We start from the raw sequence: 15,208 nt of genomic DNA on the forward strand, positions 1-15,208 counted from the left end.
ACAGAATTGCCCTGTGCTGTCCTGGTATACAGCCGGCGCTCAATAAGTGTCTGCAGTTATACGGGCGGAGCTCAACAAGTGCACACAGGTATACAGGCGGCGCTCAACAAGTGCATGCAGGTATACAGCTGGCGCTCAATAAGTGTCTGCATGTTTACAGGCGGCGCTCAACGAGTGTTTGCAGAATGAAAAGATATAAACTGCCCCCCAGCCGGTCCACTCACCTATTCTTGTCGCCCCCCTCCGGCTCGTCCACCTCGTCGGCGCTGCAGGTGGCGCTGGAGTCACTGTCCTGGGGGGCGCCTGAGCCCTTGGTGGAAGGGGCTGTGCCCCCAGAGCCTCCACCACCCTCCTTCTTCTCCACCTTGACCGCCCCCTCGGGCGCAGGCTCGGCGCCGGCCTCCGTGCTCCCCTGGGCTTTGTCGGGCGCCTCCTCCAAGGCCTCCTCCTTGCACTCAGTCTTGATGGGCTGGGCAGGCGGCCCCTCGTCCGGCGGCTCCTTCTTGCCCACGGCCACGGCCACGGCCAGTTCCTGGGCCACAGCAGGCTTCTGCTCCTCCCCCTCCTCTGCCGCTGGGGCTGCCGCTGCGGCCTCTTCCTCCTTCTCCTCCTTGGGGACCACAGGAGGGGGTGCTGCGGGTCCCGGGGAAGCCGGCAGGGGTGTAGGCGGGCCGGTGGCTTCAGGGGCTGGGGCAGGCTCGGCGGGGGCCGGGGCGTCCTCGGGCGGCGGGGTGGGTGGCTCGGCGGGCGGTGCCTCAGTGCCCGGGGCGGGCGGGGGCTTGGGCCCGTTGTCCTTGGCGGCCTCGGCGTGGGGCGAGGGGATGCTCTCGGTGTCCGAGCTGTTGTTGACGGCGGCTGCGGGAGACAGAGGGGTGAGCGGTGTCGGGGCTGAGGGAGGGGTGGACGCCGCCTGCCCCACCCCCCTCGGTGTGTCCCCCGACACCCGATGGCCCGAGGCTTCTAGCATCCACCCTGCTGGCTGTGCTGCGGTCAGCATTATCGTCCCCGTGCCACAGCCATGCGAACTGGAGCCATGAGCTCCGAGGAACTGGGGGTGTGGGGGGCAGCCACACCTACTGCCCCCCGTCCGTCTCCCAGGGGCCTGGGGCCCAGCAGGTGCACAGGAAGTGCTGACCGAAGGACGACAGACAAGGGCAAGGGGACCTCAGTTCCAGGCCCGGCTCTTACGCCTTAAAAAAAAAATCACTCCTTTGGGCCTCCGTGTCCCCCCACTTCCTGTAAAGTGGGGGGCGCTTAAACACCCACACTGGCTGCTGGGAAATCAAACCAGGGAAGCGTCACGCATGACAACACCGGTGAAAAATCATCAACAAAACGGTTGGGCGGAGCGCACCGATCGGCAGGCGGGAGGCTGGGAACAGCGTGGGGAACAGACACTGCGCGGGGAGGGGACAGGCGGCGGCGCACGGTGGCGCTCACAGGCAGAAGCATGCGCGCAGAAGTGGGGCCCCCGGCAGAGGACGGGGACCTCGGGGTGCCCCCCGCCCCCCGGCCACGTCCGTACCTGGGCCGCCGCATTCCCCTCTGGGCGCCTCGCTCCCAGAGGCGTGGGAAGCTGGAATGGAAGTGAGAGAGGGGTTAGGAGCCATGGCACGGGCAGCGGGGAGGTGGGGGGGAGGGAGGGGGAGGATGGGGGAGGGGAGGCAGGGCGGGAGCAGGGCCGAGGGCCACAGGCAGCGGCGCCATTGGCCTGCGGACTCAAGGGTCCAGGGTTCGATTCTGGTCAAGGGCATGTACCTTGGTTGCGGTCACAAACCCAGTAGGGGGTGTGCAGGAGGCAGCTGATCGATGTTTCTCTCTCATCGATGTTTCTAACTCTATCCCTCTCCCTTCTCTGTAAAAAATCAATAAAATATATTAAAAAAAAATAAAAATAAATAAATTTTTTTCCCTAAAATGTGACAGCGGATGAGATGGCAGGACACCAGCTGTCACTAGGGCTGTGCTGAGTCTTCACAGGGTCAGGAGGGCGGGACAGACAGTGCCAGCAGGCCCAGAGCCTCAGTTACCGTGGTGGCCACCCCGTCACCATCATCATCACCATCACCATCACCACCATCCTTATCACCATCATCTCCACAATCACCATCATCCACTATCAGCACCATCACCATCCTTATCACCATCACCACCTCTTCACCATCATTTTCACCACCGTCACCGTCACCCCATCACCGTCACCGTCACCCCATCACCATCACCGTCACCCCATCACCGTCACCACCTCGCTCTCCCCTTGGAGGCAGGCCAGGCCCCTCAGAAGGACCCAGACATTTCTGGGGAAGGTCAGCTCCCACCGACCGCCCTCACCTTCCGCCTCCTCCGCCATTTCCTCCTCGTTCCCGCTGGCGCCCGACGCCTCCATCTCCTCGTCCTCGACGGCGGGCGGGAAGGCGGCCTCCTCGCTGGCGGCGGCCGGCGCCTTCTTCTTCTTCCGGCGCGCGTTCCGCTCCTTCTCCTGGGACAGGGCGAGCGGCGGGTCAGGGCTGGGCCTGGGCCTGGGGATTCCCCGAGCCGGACGCGGCCACAGGTGCCCGGACGGTGATCCCGCCCGCGGCTGGCGGTTATTTTTACCGCTGGCTTCTCCCACCGTGTCCCAGATACTCCTGGGTGCAGCCTCGCCCGCCAGCTGCCAGGTGAGGAAGGCGCCCTCCCACGGAGCCCCGCGACTGCCCAGCCCTTATGGTCCTTGCCAGAGCGGGCCCTGCCCAGGCCACCCTGCCAGGTTCCCTCACTCCGGGGAGCCGGTGAATGAGGGAGCTTTTCCTGCCCCGTCTCATCGGCTCCCATGGGCCCCGGGGGGACAGGCCGGCTTGGGAAGCTCCTCTTCACGCCACCAATCCTTACACGGCACCTACTGTGCGCAGCCAGTGCACGGGGGCCGAGGACAGACATGAACAAGGCAAACAAGGTCCTGCCCCAACGACCTTCTCGTGGGGACGGGGCTGTGGAGACCCGACACGGGGCGGGGCAAGAAAGCGCGGGGGCGGGGCTGCTCTAGATGGACAGTCACGGAGGGCTTCCCGGAGGAGGTGTCCCCAGGGAGCTGGCTGGGCAGGGCTCTGGAGGTGAGCGGCCCAGGTGGAGAGGCTGCACATGCAAAGGCCCAGAGGCGGGGCAGAAAGGAGCCCCCCACTGCAGAGCCTGTCACCGCCCCGTGCCCCAGGCCCTCGTCCCCTGAAGCCCAGCTCCTCGCACCGGGGCCAGGAGCCCCGCCCGCAGCTCGGGTACTAATGTCACTCCTCATGGCCGGCTCCCTCTTTGCACTGCCCTGGGCCGGGCGCTTCAGGGGAGCAGAGGAGACATCCTGGCACCCCACCCCCCACCCCCCGACCAGGCTGAGCCAGGCAAGTGCCCAGATGGGGTTTGTTGATCGACTTAGTGATGACGACGTGTCAGCATCTCGGGCTCGAACACACAGCGGGGAGGTGGGGGGCGTGTGTGCAGGCAGAGTGTGCTGGGGTCTCGAGGTGGCCAGGGACCCCCCCGCCCCGGGGAGTGGACTGGACCCTCAGAGGGCGCCCAACACAACCGGGTGACAGGGGAGGGCGATCACAGCCTGGAGTCTGCAGGGAGGGAGGCGGGACCCAGCACCCGCGGACACGATCGGACTGTCCCCCAGACGCACGTCCACCCAGACCTCAGAACGGGCCCTTATTTGGGATAAGCTCTGGGCAGATGTAATTAGTGAAGATGAGGTCAGACCAGCTGGGGGAGGCCGTGGTCCAATGGCTGGTGCCCTTATAAGAGGGAAGTTTGGACACCGAGGCGCCCAGGGGAGCCCAGGGGAGAGCCGCTGGGTCTAGGGCCAGGGGACCTCGAGGCGGCGGCGCCCCCAGGAGTGGGCGAGGCCGGGCGGGCCCTCCCGGGAGCCTGCAGAGGGAGCGCAGCCTACCGGCACCTGGGTTCGGACTTCAAGCTCCAGCACTGAGAGTGAACAAGAAACGAATACACGCCCGGGCAGTGTTGCTCAGTGGGTAGAGCGCCGGCCTGCGGACTGAAGGGTCCCGGGTTCGATTGCGGTCAAGGGCACATGCCTGGGTTGCAGGTTCGATCCCCAGTAGGGAGTGTGCAGGAGGCAGCTGATGAGTCTCTCTCATCACTGATGTTTCTCTCTCTCTCTTCCTCTCCCTTCTCTCTGATATCAATAAAAATATATTTTTAAAAAGAAAGTAAAAACAAAAGAAATGAAGGCACCTCCTGTCCTCCATCAATCCCCCCCAACAGGCCCCTGGAGAAAGCCAACCAGGCTCGCTACACCGCACAGCACAGCCCGCTCTCAGGGCAAACACCCGTCACCTTCAGCACCAGCAGGCCCTGCCCGTCTGGCCCCTCACCAGGCCTCAGGGGTCCCCAAGCCCAGCCCCAGCCCTGGGGCAGGGTCACTTCCTGTCCTGCCTCCTCCCAGGGCAATGGGGGTCCTCAGGGTGCAGCCACTGGGGACACCACGAGAGAGAGGGAGATGCCCGCTGCCCCGTTAGTCACGGCTTCCGTCCCGGCACTGGGCCCGAGGGCCAGCGCCCACCCTGCCCGTGTCCACCGGCCGCGATGGGAATGCCCAGCCGCCGCCACCCACTCCCACGGCCGCCCCAGCCCTGCCCCACATCCCCAGCTTCTCCCTGCGGCCCCCGGGGGAGCCCACGGAGGTGCCAGAAAGTTGTGTGGCAGTGGCTTCTGTGGGTGCGGCTGAGGGTTCCCCTCCTTCCCCAATCTATTTTTAGCCGGCGGGACGCACTCCAGCACCCCGGCCGGGCAAGGCGGCCATCGACCGCCCGCGTGGAGGCTGGGACTTGGGGAACTGGGAGCCTCGCAGGGAATAGGGGTTCCTGAGGCCGGGCCAGGGCTGTCTGGGAGGCCTCCCTGGCTACTCGGTCAAAACCAGCAGATCCCTGCCACCCATCAGCCACACCTACTACACCCTCAGCTTGCCATCTCCAGGCTGCAGTGTGAAATCGTGTGTGTGTTTGTGTGTGTGTGTGTGTGTGTGTGTGTGTGTGTGTGTACCAGCTCCTCAAGGCCTGTCCTTGGCCGTCTGCCCAGCACCCCTGGCACGGGGCCTGGCTCGGAGCAGAGCGCTCGAACTACGTCTTGAGATGAATGAACCCGACAGACAAGGACGTCGGCTCAGAGAGGCTAAGACACTTGTCTGAGACCACACAGCTCAGGAGTCGAGAAGCCCAGATTGGAAAGCAGGTCAGGTTCAAGCGCTTCTCCGCCCGGATCCTCCTCTCTCTCTCTCTCTCTCTCTCTCTCTCTCTCTCTCTCTCTCTCTCTCTCTCCCTGCAGGCCTGTGTGGCCTCAGATGGAAGAGACAACAGAGAAAAACAAGACAAGGCCGGGCCTGGGTGGAGACACAGACAGGGAGAGAGACGGAAGTGGAGCCCCAGGGCCTGGACTCACAGATGGGAGAGCAGAGAGCGGGTAACCTTCGGCCAGAGGGGGAGGGCCGGCCTCCAGCGGACAGCGTGCCAAGTGTTACATAACCTGACGGCTCCGCCCGCCGCCGAAGCTGCTTCCTGCTGACGCTGCCGCGGCCTCGAGGCCACCCCGCGGGCCTGTGCCAGGCAGGAGGGGGCACCGCCGACCCTCCGTCTCGCCCGCCCTTCCCTGCCCCGGCGGCCGAGGGGGAGCCGTCTTCCTGCGCTCCGGACTCGGGAGGGACCGGGCCTGGCGGGGACTCACAGGGACCCATCTTCCTCCTGGGACTGGAGGGTGTGGGGGAGGGGCCGGAGGCAGAGGTCACCGAGTTCAGCAGCATCATCACTATCATCATTGCATGAGGGCCATTTGCATACTCTGGTGACGGGGGACTCACTCCTGCCCCGGGGGTGGCCGCGGTCAGGACAAAGGCCCCGGGCCAAGCCGGCTTCCTCTGACGGGCCCTGAGTTTGCTCACCACATGCTCTCTCTGACCCTCCGTGGGAGCCGCCGAGCAAGAGCCAACCCCTCGCTCCACATGGCCCTCCTCCCCCAGTGAGCCCCCAGCAAGGTGCGCCTACATGCCCGCCCGGACCGTGGCCGGCCAGCCCCCCGCCCTGGTCCCCGGCACTGCGGGCCCCAAGGACCCTCTGTGCAGCTCCGTGGGACGCGGGGACACGGGGACAGGCCCGCCAGGGAAGCCAGGGGCTCACAGCCCCCCGCCCCCCAACTGCTGCCGGCCTCATGACTTCCACCTGGGCCTGGAGCAATGGAGGCGCCCTCAGGGGGCTGAGGGCCATGCTGGCCTCTGGGTCCCCTCCTGTTCACTCAGCTCCTCAGCCTGGGCTGGGCTGCTGCCCCCACCAGCCTCCCCTCCCCTCGGGCACCAGCCAACGAGGGCAGAGCCAGCCGGGCAGATCCCTCCAGCCCAGAGCCCCGCCCTCCACCGCCCTGATAGGCTGATACTCTGAGTGAATGAATGAATGAACCCATCCATCATCCATCAACCAGCCACCCAACCTAAGACTCAGTCGGCCCAGGAGCTGACAGCCACCACGGCCACGGCCACCAGCACGAGGGAGCCGACACCCAGCCTGCCACACGCCCACCCGTCACCACGCAGTCACGGTCGCCACCGCCACCGCCACCGCCACCGCCACCGCCACCACCACCACCACCGCTGGGCTCGCCCTGTCACAGAGCCCTGGCGACCGGCCAGGCCCCTTCTAAGCGCCTGACACAAGTTCACTTAAACCAGGGGGTCCTCAAACTGTTTAAACAGGGGGCCAGTCCCCTGTCCCTCAGACCGTTGGAGGGCCGGACTATAGTTTAAAAAAAAACTATGGACAAATTCCTATGCACACTGCACATACCTTATTTTGAAGTAAAAAAACAAAACGGGAACAAATACAATATTTGTATTTGCATGTGGCCCGCGGGCCGTAGTTTGAGGACCCCTGACTCAGACCATCCCCACCGCGGCCCTGAGCTGGGCTCCACCCCCGCCCCATGTGCGGGTGGGGACGTCGAGGCACAGCAGTGAAGCCAGTGGCCGGCGGCCACCCGGCGAGGAAGGGGCCGCGTCTGGACTGAAACCCGGGCCTCGAGGCCCCGCGTCCCCGCATGGGTGACAGCACCTCCACCGAACGCCCCGAGGACAGGAGGGCCCGTGGCTCCGACGCAACGACGCTGCTGCCCGCTCCCCTCCCCGGGCGGCAGGGCCAGCGATGGAGCACAGGCGGGATCTGCAGTCAGGGCGCCCCGCCCCGGCGGGCACTCACCCCGAGTCCTGGGGACCAGGCCCTTTACCCCCAACTCACAGGGGAGGAAACTGAGGCTCAGCGGGGTGAAGCCGCTGCCCAAAGTCACCCAGGGGCCCAGGCGTCAAGCTGGACTTGGCCTCACTACCCCCCTCCCAGCCCCGGCCACACCACCCAGCTTCCCGGGGTCCCTGGTCCTTCGACCCACGCTGTCCAGTTCTGGGGTCTCCCAGGGGTATGGGGGGGGTTGGGGAAACCTGGAAAGAGAGGCCTGCGGCCAGCAGGCCCATGGGGAGGAAGGACAAGCCTGTAACCCAACAGCCTGGGCTGGGCAGGGCACGGGGAGGGGGAGGGCGAGGGGGGGGGAGGCAGGGGGCGGAGGGAATAGACGGCATCACTTTGTGCCCGGGTGATGCTGAGAATCCCCCCAAATCGGAGCCGGTGATGCTCGGAACCCCCCCAGCCCCCGCCCCTCCCCGGCCTCCGCCCTCCTGCTGCCTGGGCTCGGCTCCTCTCGGACCCACGGGGTTTGAGCAGGTGCCCTCCCCGCCCTGAGCTTCCCCCTGCCCCCTGGAAAGGCGTCCTGGGAAATCCGGGAAGACGCAGAGCTGTGGGCGCACGAGGCCCGAGGGGCACGGGACCCCCCTGAAGAGCAGGTGGGCGTGGTGGGGAACGGGGCGCAGGCAGGGGCCGGCCTGAGCCCTGACCACAGGGGCACGGACAGGGTCCCCCAGAACACTCAGGGCGGCCGGGACGTGGTGCCCTTAACTCCCGCACATGCTCAACCAGAGCTTCAAGGGCGAGACGCTCCCCCTGGCCCACCTCGTGCTGTGCAGCCTCTGCAGCCCGCACACCCTCTCTGGGCCGGGGCGGAGCCCCTCGACAGGCTTCGTGAACTTTAAACCACAACAGGGGGCCCATGGGGGCGCGCTGGGGGGTAGAGGGCTGTGCGCCCCCCGATGCGGCCTGCTGGCCAAGAGCTGGGGTCCTTGGGTTCAAACCCAAGCCTGGCTGAGCCTCAGTTTCCCCACATCTGAAGAGCTGGCTGCCTGGCATGGGAAGTATGGCCAAACTGGGGGGAAAGGGGAGATGGGGAGACAGATGGGAAGAGAGGGAGGGAGGGAGGGAGGGAGGGGAAGAGAGCGAGCGAGCAGGGCCGCCCGGAATGGCCGCTCTTCCAGGAACAGCTGTGGAGGAAGGCCTCTCCTCTCCTCTCCTCTCCTCTCCTCTCCTCTCCGGAGAGCATTTACGCTGAGAAGCTCGCCCGCCCCTTCTGCGCTCCTGGGGGAGGGAGGGAGGGAGGGAGGGAGGGAGGGAGGGAGGGCGGGCCTCGGCCTCCCCTCAGGATGGACCCAGAGGCCAGGACCGGGCGGCTGCTCCCCGACCTGCCCTCCCCTCCCCGGGCGGCCCTGTGACTGCGAAGCCCAATGGGGAGAGGAAGACGGTCACGGGGGTTCGTCTACCCCGGGGTCCCCACTCCACTGCGCTGACAGCCCCAATCCCAGCGAGTCTGCGGCCTCCAGGCCCCCAGCGTGTGCGACCAGACGGATGCTGGGGTGCAGGCAGGGGCCTGGCACCGCGGGCTCGCCTGCCTGTCCCGTCCCCGGAGAAAGGGATGTCTACGGCCCGGATCGACCCTGCGGCGTCCCAGGGGTGCCCCTGGGCAGGAACGCGGGAGGCCCCGGCCGGCGGGGACCCTGGGGGGCGGGGGGGGGGGGCAGGGGGAGGGCTCACCATCTTCAGCTTGTGCTGCTGCAGGATCTCGTCCAGGTTCTGCCGCTTCTTGTAGTTGAAGTAGAAGTTCTTACACTGGCTCACCGTCTTGGAGCCCACCATGCGGGCGATGGCCGACCAGTTCCGGCCGTGCTCCAGGAGGCCTGCGGAGGGCGGGGGGCGGTGAGGCTGCGTGGAGGGGCCCACGGAGCCCCAACCCCGGCCCCGGGGTTCCCCTGGGCTGAGACCCCGGGGGAAGTGGTGGGGGCACCGGGGAGAGTGAGGGCAGAGGACCTGGCTCCACGTGCAGCATGGAGAGGCCTGGGGGGCAGGCGGGTGCCAGCCCGGGTTCTGGGGGCTGAGGGCTGAGGTCCGGGGCGCAGACCCCGCCCGGGCCCCCCTCGCCCGCCTCCCCACGCCGTGACCCGGCGCTGACACGCACTTGCAGCTGCAGACGGCCCCGGGGACGGGCTGTGCTCCGTCTGCACCGGGCGGCCGGGAGCGGAAGGAGCCTGTGCGCAGGGGTGGGGACGGGACAATGAAGTCCAGGTGGGGGTGAGCCGGGGCGAGGAGCCTCTGCACCCAGGTTCGCTGGGCCCCCCGGGCTCAAAGGCCCCCTGGATGCGGACCACACGGGGCTGGTCCAGGGGCTGGGAGTGGACGTGTCTCCACATCACAGCCCCCCACCCCCGTGAGCTCACAGCCTCCTGGTGTGGGAGGGGCCCCCAGAAACGGGCAGACCTCACCCCAGACCTCCTGTAGCCAGAGAAAGTTTCCCCCACACACTCGGGCCAGAGCCGTACAGCCCCCACTTCTACCCCAACGCCCTGAATGGGCTCAGGAGACACACAGCCCCCCCAGACAGCGCCCCGCGCCCTGGATCCAGGGGCAGTGCCCCGGAAGCCCGCCCTGGGTCTCAGCCCGCTGCCCGCGCGGAGCAGGTGGGGCCGGCCTCTTCCCGTGGACGGCATGGCAGGAGGAGGGAGGCAGGAGGCGCACTCCGGGGGCTGTGACGGGGAGCGGGGGGGTGGGGGGGCCGCACGAAGGCTGAGTCACGTTACTGGGAACGCACTCGCTGGCCCCTGGGCCCCAGAGCCACGCTCCTAACGCGAACGCGAGATTCGCACAGCGACGTCTGAGGCCGCGCTCCCTGAATCGAATTAAGCTGCAGGAGGGGGGGGGCTACGGCCGAAACCCTGCAGGGACGCGGGCCTGTGCTGGCATTCTGCCGTCTCCCTTCCCTCCCTCCGTCCCGCTGCCCACCCAGCCATCACCCACGCACACGCGTGCTGGGGGCTTGCTACGTACGAGCCTCTAACGAAAATAAAACAGCGGCAGGCGCGACGCGGAGAAGCCGCTGCGTCCCGCGGCCCAGGGTCCTGCAAAGCCCTTCAGATGCTAAGACTTGGCGCTGGGCATCCTTGCTGCGAGGCCACGGCCGGTCTCCCTGTCCCAGGACGGGGGAGGGGAAACCGAGGCTGGGGGGGGGGGGGAACCAAGGCTGGGGGCAAAGGGGCCACAGCACCTCACAAGCGCGTGGGGCAGGCCCGGGGGTGGCCGGGTAGGCGTGGGGACCAAGGGTTCTGCTCCCCCACCTCTGGCCCCGGGGGTGGGGGGGTGGGAGGGGGGCTGGACTGGACTGACAGGCCACCTGCTCCCCTGCGGAGGCCACGGGCCAGGTGGCTCAGGGCGCCCCGGGTTCCTCAAGGACGGGGGGGGGGGGGGGGGGCATGGGATCAAATGCAGGCCGGCCCCTGACCTTTCCCTGCGCAGCGCCTGCGGCAGCTGCCACCCGCACAGAACCCGGCGGGGAGGGCGCGGGACGCGTTTATTTATACTCCCAGCCCGGGCCCAGCGGGCGGGCAAACACGCCGGCCGGAACCCTGGCCTCTGGGCGGGTGTCTCCCGCCGGGGCCTCCTGGGGCGGGAGGGGGGGGCAGCCAGCACCCCGAGGGCGGCCAGGCCCTGGGAAGGCTGCCGTTCGGGGCCTGGAGGTGGCTGGGAACCAGGCTGGGGTTGGGGAGCGGGGCCCCCCTCGCCTTCCTGGGAGAAAGGAGCCGACCGAGAGCCGGAATGGAGCCCTGTGTGGCCGCGGCTGTCCCGCTGCGCTCGGGCCTCAGTTTCCCTAACTGTCCCTCTGGTTCCTGGTTTCTGAACCCCACTGAGGGTGCCAGGGATGGGGGGCAGCCCCGGGGACCCCACCGCGCCCTGGAGACACCAGCCTGAGACCCCGACGAAGCCCCCGCCACCACAGCCCACCTGGACGAGACGACGCAGGCCCCGCCAACCAGGACCCCCGAGGCCCCCCACCCCAGGCCTCCTCTTCCCCAGAGAGCCCGGCCTGAGCCCCCCAGGCCCTCGGGGAGGGGGTTCCGCGCAGAAGGTGGAGGTGGGATCCCACAGGAGCAGAGCTGCTGAGTCCCTGGCTCTGGGCAGCCACAGCCCCGCCGGTCACCAGGGCTCGAAGCCCCCCAGCCCCTGCCCCCCCCCAGGGCCACTCACTCACATCCTCTCATCTGCGTCTCCCCCTCGGCCAAGTTTTCCGGAAACATAAGGCTCGGAGGGCGCTCCAGGGAGAGGAGCCGGAGCCGCGGGCTGGGAGGCGGGAGGCTGGGCGGCCGCGGTGCCGGCTCTGGCGTCTGCTGGCGGCTCAGCTCAGCCTCACATCCTTCTCCCCTAACAGCGCCAGGAGGAGGGAGGGGGAGGAGGGGAGGGGTGGAGGGTGGAGGGAGGGAGGGGGAGGAGGGAGGAAGAGAGAAGGAGGAGGAGGGAGGGGGGGAGGAGGGAGGAGGGAGGAGGGAGGGGGAGGAAAGGGGGAAGGGAAGGGAAGGGAAGGTGGGAGGCAGGTCCTTGCGGCCTCCTGGCCCCGGCTCAGCACTGCCACCCGTGACGTGAGGCGGTACCCTCCCCCCCACTGCTGCGGGCAGCGAGGTGCCCTTCGCCACGAGGGCAGCCAGCGAGAAGTTGTCAGTGTGCGCGCGGCAGCCTGTGCCAGGCGTCACCGGGGCTCCGTGTCCGCGGCTCGTCTGGGCACCAAGGTGCCCTACGCAGGCGCTCGGCCAGGGGCGCTGGCCTGGAGCCCCCGGGACCCCCGCGGGGCGTGCCAAGTGCACCGGCTGGGCCGCGGGCTCCCGCTGCCCCGCTCCCGGGCGGGCGCCTGGGCTCGTGGATCCTCCCGCCTGACCCAGCGAGACGCCTCGGGGCTGAATGTGACCTCCAGACATAGGCTCGGCTCGCGGGCGGGCGGGCGGGTGGGCTGGGAGCGGAGCGTGGCAGGAGCCCAGGTTCAGAGGGGGCGGGCCCGCTTGGCACCGCTTCCCCTCCCTCTCTCCCCATCCGTGCGGTGGCGCGTCAGCAGCGGTAAGAACAGATGAGGGCTCAGGAAAACAGCTCCCCGCCCCGCAGGCGGGCAGGCGGGCGGGAGCAAGCAGCCTCTTCCGCCGGCACTGCCGAGGCCGTCCACCTGCGCTCTCCCCCCACTCCCCCCCACACAGCCGGCCCCCCTCTGCGGGGACTCGGGGGACTGGGAGGGCGGAGGGGGCCGGGCTGGGGGGGCAGAGCTGGTTCAGAGGCGGACACCATAGTGCTGAGACCCCCGCCCACGGAGGGCGGGAGGGGAGCTGGGGGTCCCCGAAGGGCTCCCTTGCCTCTGTCCTCCCTCCCGAGACACCCCCACCAGCCGCGGCGGCTCCTCCTGGACCCCTGCCAGGGACGCCGGCGGCTCCCGGGGGGTTGAAAGTTAACTGAGCTGAACTTTGGAGCGAGATCCAGGTCATGACCGAGTTTTCCAGCTCCAGGGTCACTGACCTGTGTGTCCCTGGAGCCGTCCGCCTGCCTCCCCGTCCTGCCGGCGGGAACCCCAGGGCCGCAGGTCTCCGCGCCCTGCTCCTGGCCTGGGCCCCCAGCCCGCGCCCCGGGGCACCGTGCCAGGGAGGGCAGCGGATCCCAGCCGTGTCGGGGATCTAGGACTTCCCTCCTCCGCAGGGAGCCCCAGGCGAGCCAGCGTTCGCGGATGCCAATCCAAGTGTGTCACTGCCCTGCCTCACATCTTCCGATGACGAGGACGACCCACCCGGAGCTCTGGAAGCTGTCGGAATCAAACCCGAAGGCCTCGGCGTGGAGCCGGCCCCGCCCACCTGTCCAGCCAGCTGCCCACCCCGCTCCCGGTTCACTCCCTCCGGCCACTGGGGGCCTTCACACCCAGCCCTGGGACGTGCCCCAGGACATTTGCACTGGTTCTCAGCCCGCACGGCTTCCCACGGATCCGCCTCGGTTCTCCTCCTCAGCTCGGGGCTCGAGGGACGCCTCCTCCGAGAGGCCTTCCCGGACTACGCTCTTCACAGCTGCCCTCCCAGCCCCTGCGCGGTCTCGGGGTTCGGTCACCTCCGGGGCAACCAGCGCCCCCTGAAATGAGTTCCTTTGCTCCGCGGCTCACGGCCGGCCCTGTCTGCGCCCACAGCTGCTAGGCTTGCAAGAGGCGCTGCTGGGCAAACGCACGCAGCTCCCAATGCTCCCGGCGTCTGGGTCTGGGGGCCCCCTGGGCGCCCCTCGGGTATCTCGGGGAACTCTCTGGCTCCGGGAGAGCAGCTGCCCAGAGAGCAGGGGCAGGAGGGCTGGTCCCCGCAGGCTCCCGGGGGGTCCCAGGGGCGGCAGGCGGCACACCCACACGGCGGGCGTCCAGCCCCCCGGCTCCCCGTCCGTCCCCTGCGGTCTCGATCCTCCGACCCCACTTCTACTTTCTAAGGAAGGAGTTTCGTTCCGAAGACTCGGGGGCAGGAACTAGGAAGTGAAATTGACGGAGACAGGAAGCGGAGCCGGGAGAGGTCTGAGTCACGGAGGGACTGGGTGAAGGAGGTGAAGGAGCAGGCGGTGGCCGCAGGGGTGCGGGAGGGGTGTCCCGCGGCGGCGTGGCTCGTGGGGGGCCCTCGGCCCGGGGGACACCCGCTCTGCCGACACTGCAGGGGCAGCGTCGCATGCACCGTCCAGACGTGCCAGGTGCCCCCCCCCCCACGGGTCCCTGCCACAGGGACCGGGAACCCCACCCCACCATCCAGGCTCAGGTGAACTGGCCTGGGCACCCCTCTAGCCCCCGTGGGCCCCACGTCGCCCCCCATTTGCACCCTGGGAAGGTCACAGCTCTTAGACCCCCCGTCCACGGAACACCCCACCCGCCGCCCTGGCCTGGGTCTCGGCGATCGGGTCTGCGGGTCCTGGATTCGCCGCGAGGCGGCTCTTCCCCTCGACACACAAGGAAACGCGCTCGCAGAGGGAACCAACCGCCCGCGTGCGACCTGCGTGGCCTTGCCCGCCGCCCGGGGACGCCGCAGCGCGATGCCTTCCTTGCCCAGCGCTCCCGGCCGGCGGGCCCCGCTCGCTGCGCAGCCCCGGGCCTGTTCCCTCCCCAGCAAAGCAGGAGCCGTGTCGGCCGGTGTCTGCCTCCGCGCACAGGACACGGGTACAGGTGGCTGTCCACACCCGTGGAGCACCGCCTCCAGGGTCCCCCGGGCGATCAGACAGTCTCCTTCTTTTTGTGAGATCCTCACCCGAGCACACGCTAGCGGTTTTTCCACCGATTCACAGAGAACGCAGAAGGGACCCGGAGGAGGGGGAGAGGGAGACACACACATCGACGGGGCCGTGGATCGGGCCTGCAACCCAGGGAACGTGCCCGTGACCGGGAATCGCACCCGTGGCCCTCCGGCCCTCGGGCTGACGCTCTAACCACTGAGCTCACCGCCCAGGGCAAGGTTAGAGAGTGCATGCAAAGTGCCCCCTTGGTCTGTCTCCACCCAAAGGGGCAGCAGTCCGAGACACCACACGTCTGACAACCCTGAGGCCGCCCCAACACATCAGCCCTCCATGTGAGCCCTGGGGGGTGGGGGAGGGCTGTGTCTGGGGGCTCCCACTCCGCTCCCCGAGCCTCAGACTCTTCACCCGTGAAAATGAACTAACCAGCCAGGGTGCCCGACCAGGGCCCCGGAGCACGAAGCACCCACTGGTCTCCCTCACTCCCCATGGCGGGCGCGTCCTGCCGCCGGAGTTACGGGGACAGGGCTGGGGTGGGCCTGGGCTCCGGCTGGCCCCATGGGGTCTGTCTGGGGCCCCCAGAGCCTGGCAGCCTGGAGCGGGGCCAGCGCCGATTCCTGGCCTGGAGCGGTGGGACCCAGGGCCCCCCAAGCCCTCCCTGCTGGCCCCCTGCCCACAGAGGAGGGGACGGGGGACGGGGGACAGGGAGCGGCCTGCACGGCTGGGTCGGGGCACTGCGCCAGGCCAGCCTGACCTTTCCCAGGGGGACA

The 15,208-nt window shown here is 68.5% G+C and overlaps 1 protein-coding gene across 16 annotated transcripts in view; it reads right to left on the reverse strand.

Moving 5' to 3' along the window:
• Window positions 1–15,208, reverse strand: part of NCOR2 (nuclear receptor corepressor 2) — a 134,441-nt gene that overhangs the window by 31,355 nt on the left and 87,878 nt on the right. For all 16 annotated transcript variants that reach the window (XM_059676235.1, XM_059676239.1, XM_059676237.1 and 13 more), the window contains 4 exons: window positions 8,934–9,076; window positions 2,332–2,479; window positions 1,526–1,576; window positions 225–855 (listed from right to left, as the gene is read on the reverse strand). In XM_059676235.1, the coding sequence (XP_059532218.1) occupies window positions 225–855; window positions 1,526–1,576; window positions 2,332–2,479; window positions 8,934–9,076 (973 nt within the window). The remainder of the gene's footprint in view (window positions 1–224; window positions 856–1,525; window positions 1,577–2,331; window positions 2,480–8,933; window positions 9,077–15,208) is intronic.

Source organism: Myotis daubentonii, chromosome 19 (genome assembly GCF_963259705.1).
Source record: "Myotis daubentonii chromosome 19, mMyoDau2.1, whole genome shotgun sequence".
NCBI lineage: Eukaryota > Metazoa > Chordata > Mammalia > Chiroptera > Vespertilionidae > Myotis > Myotis daubentonii.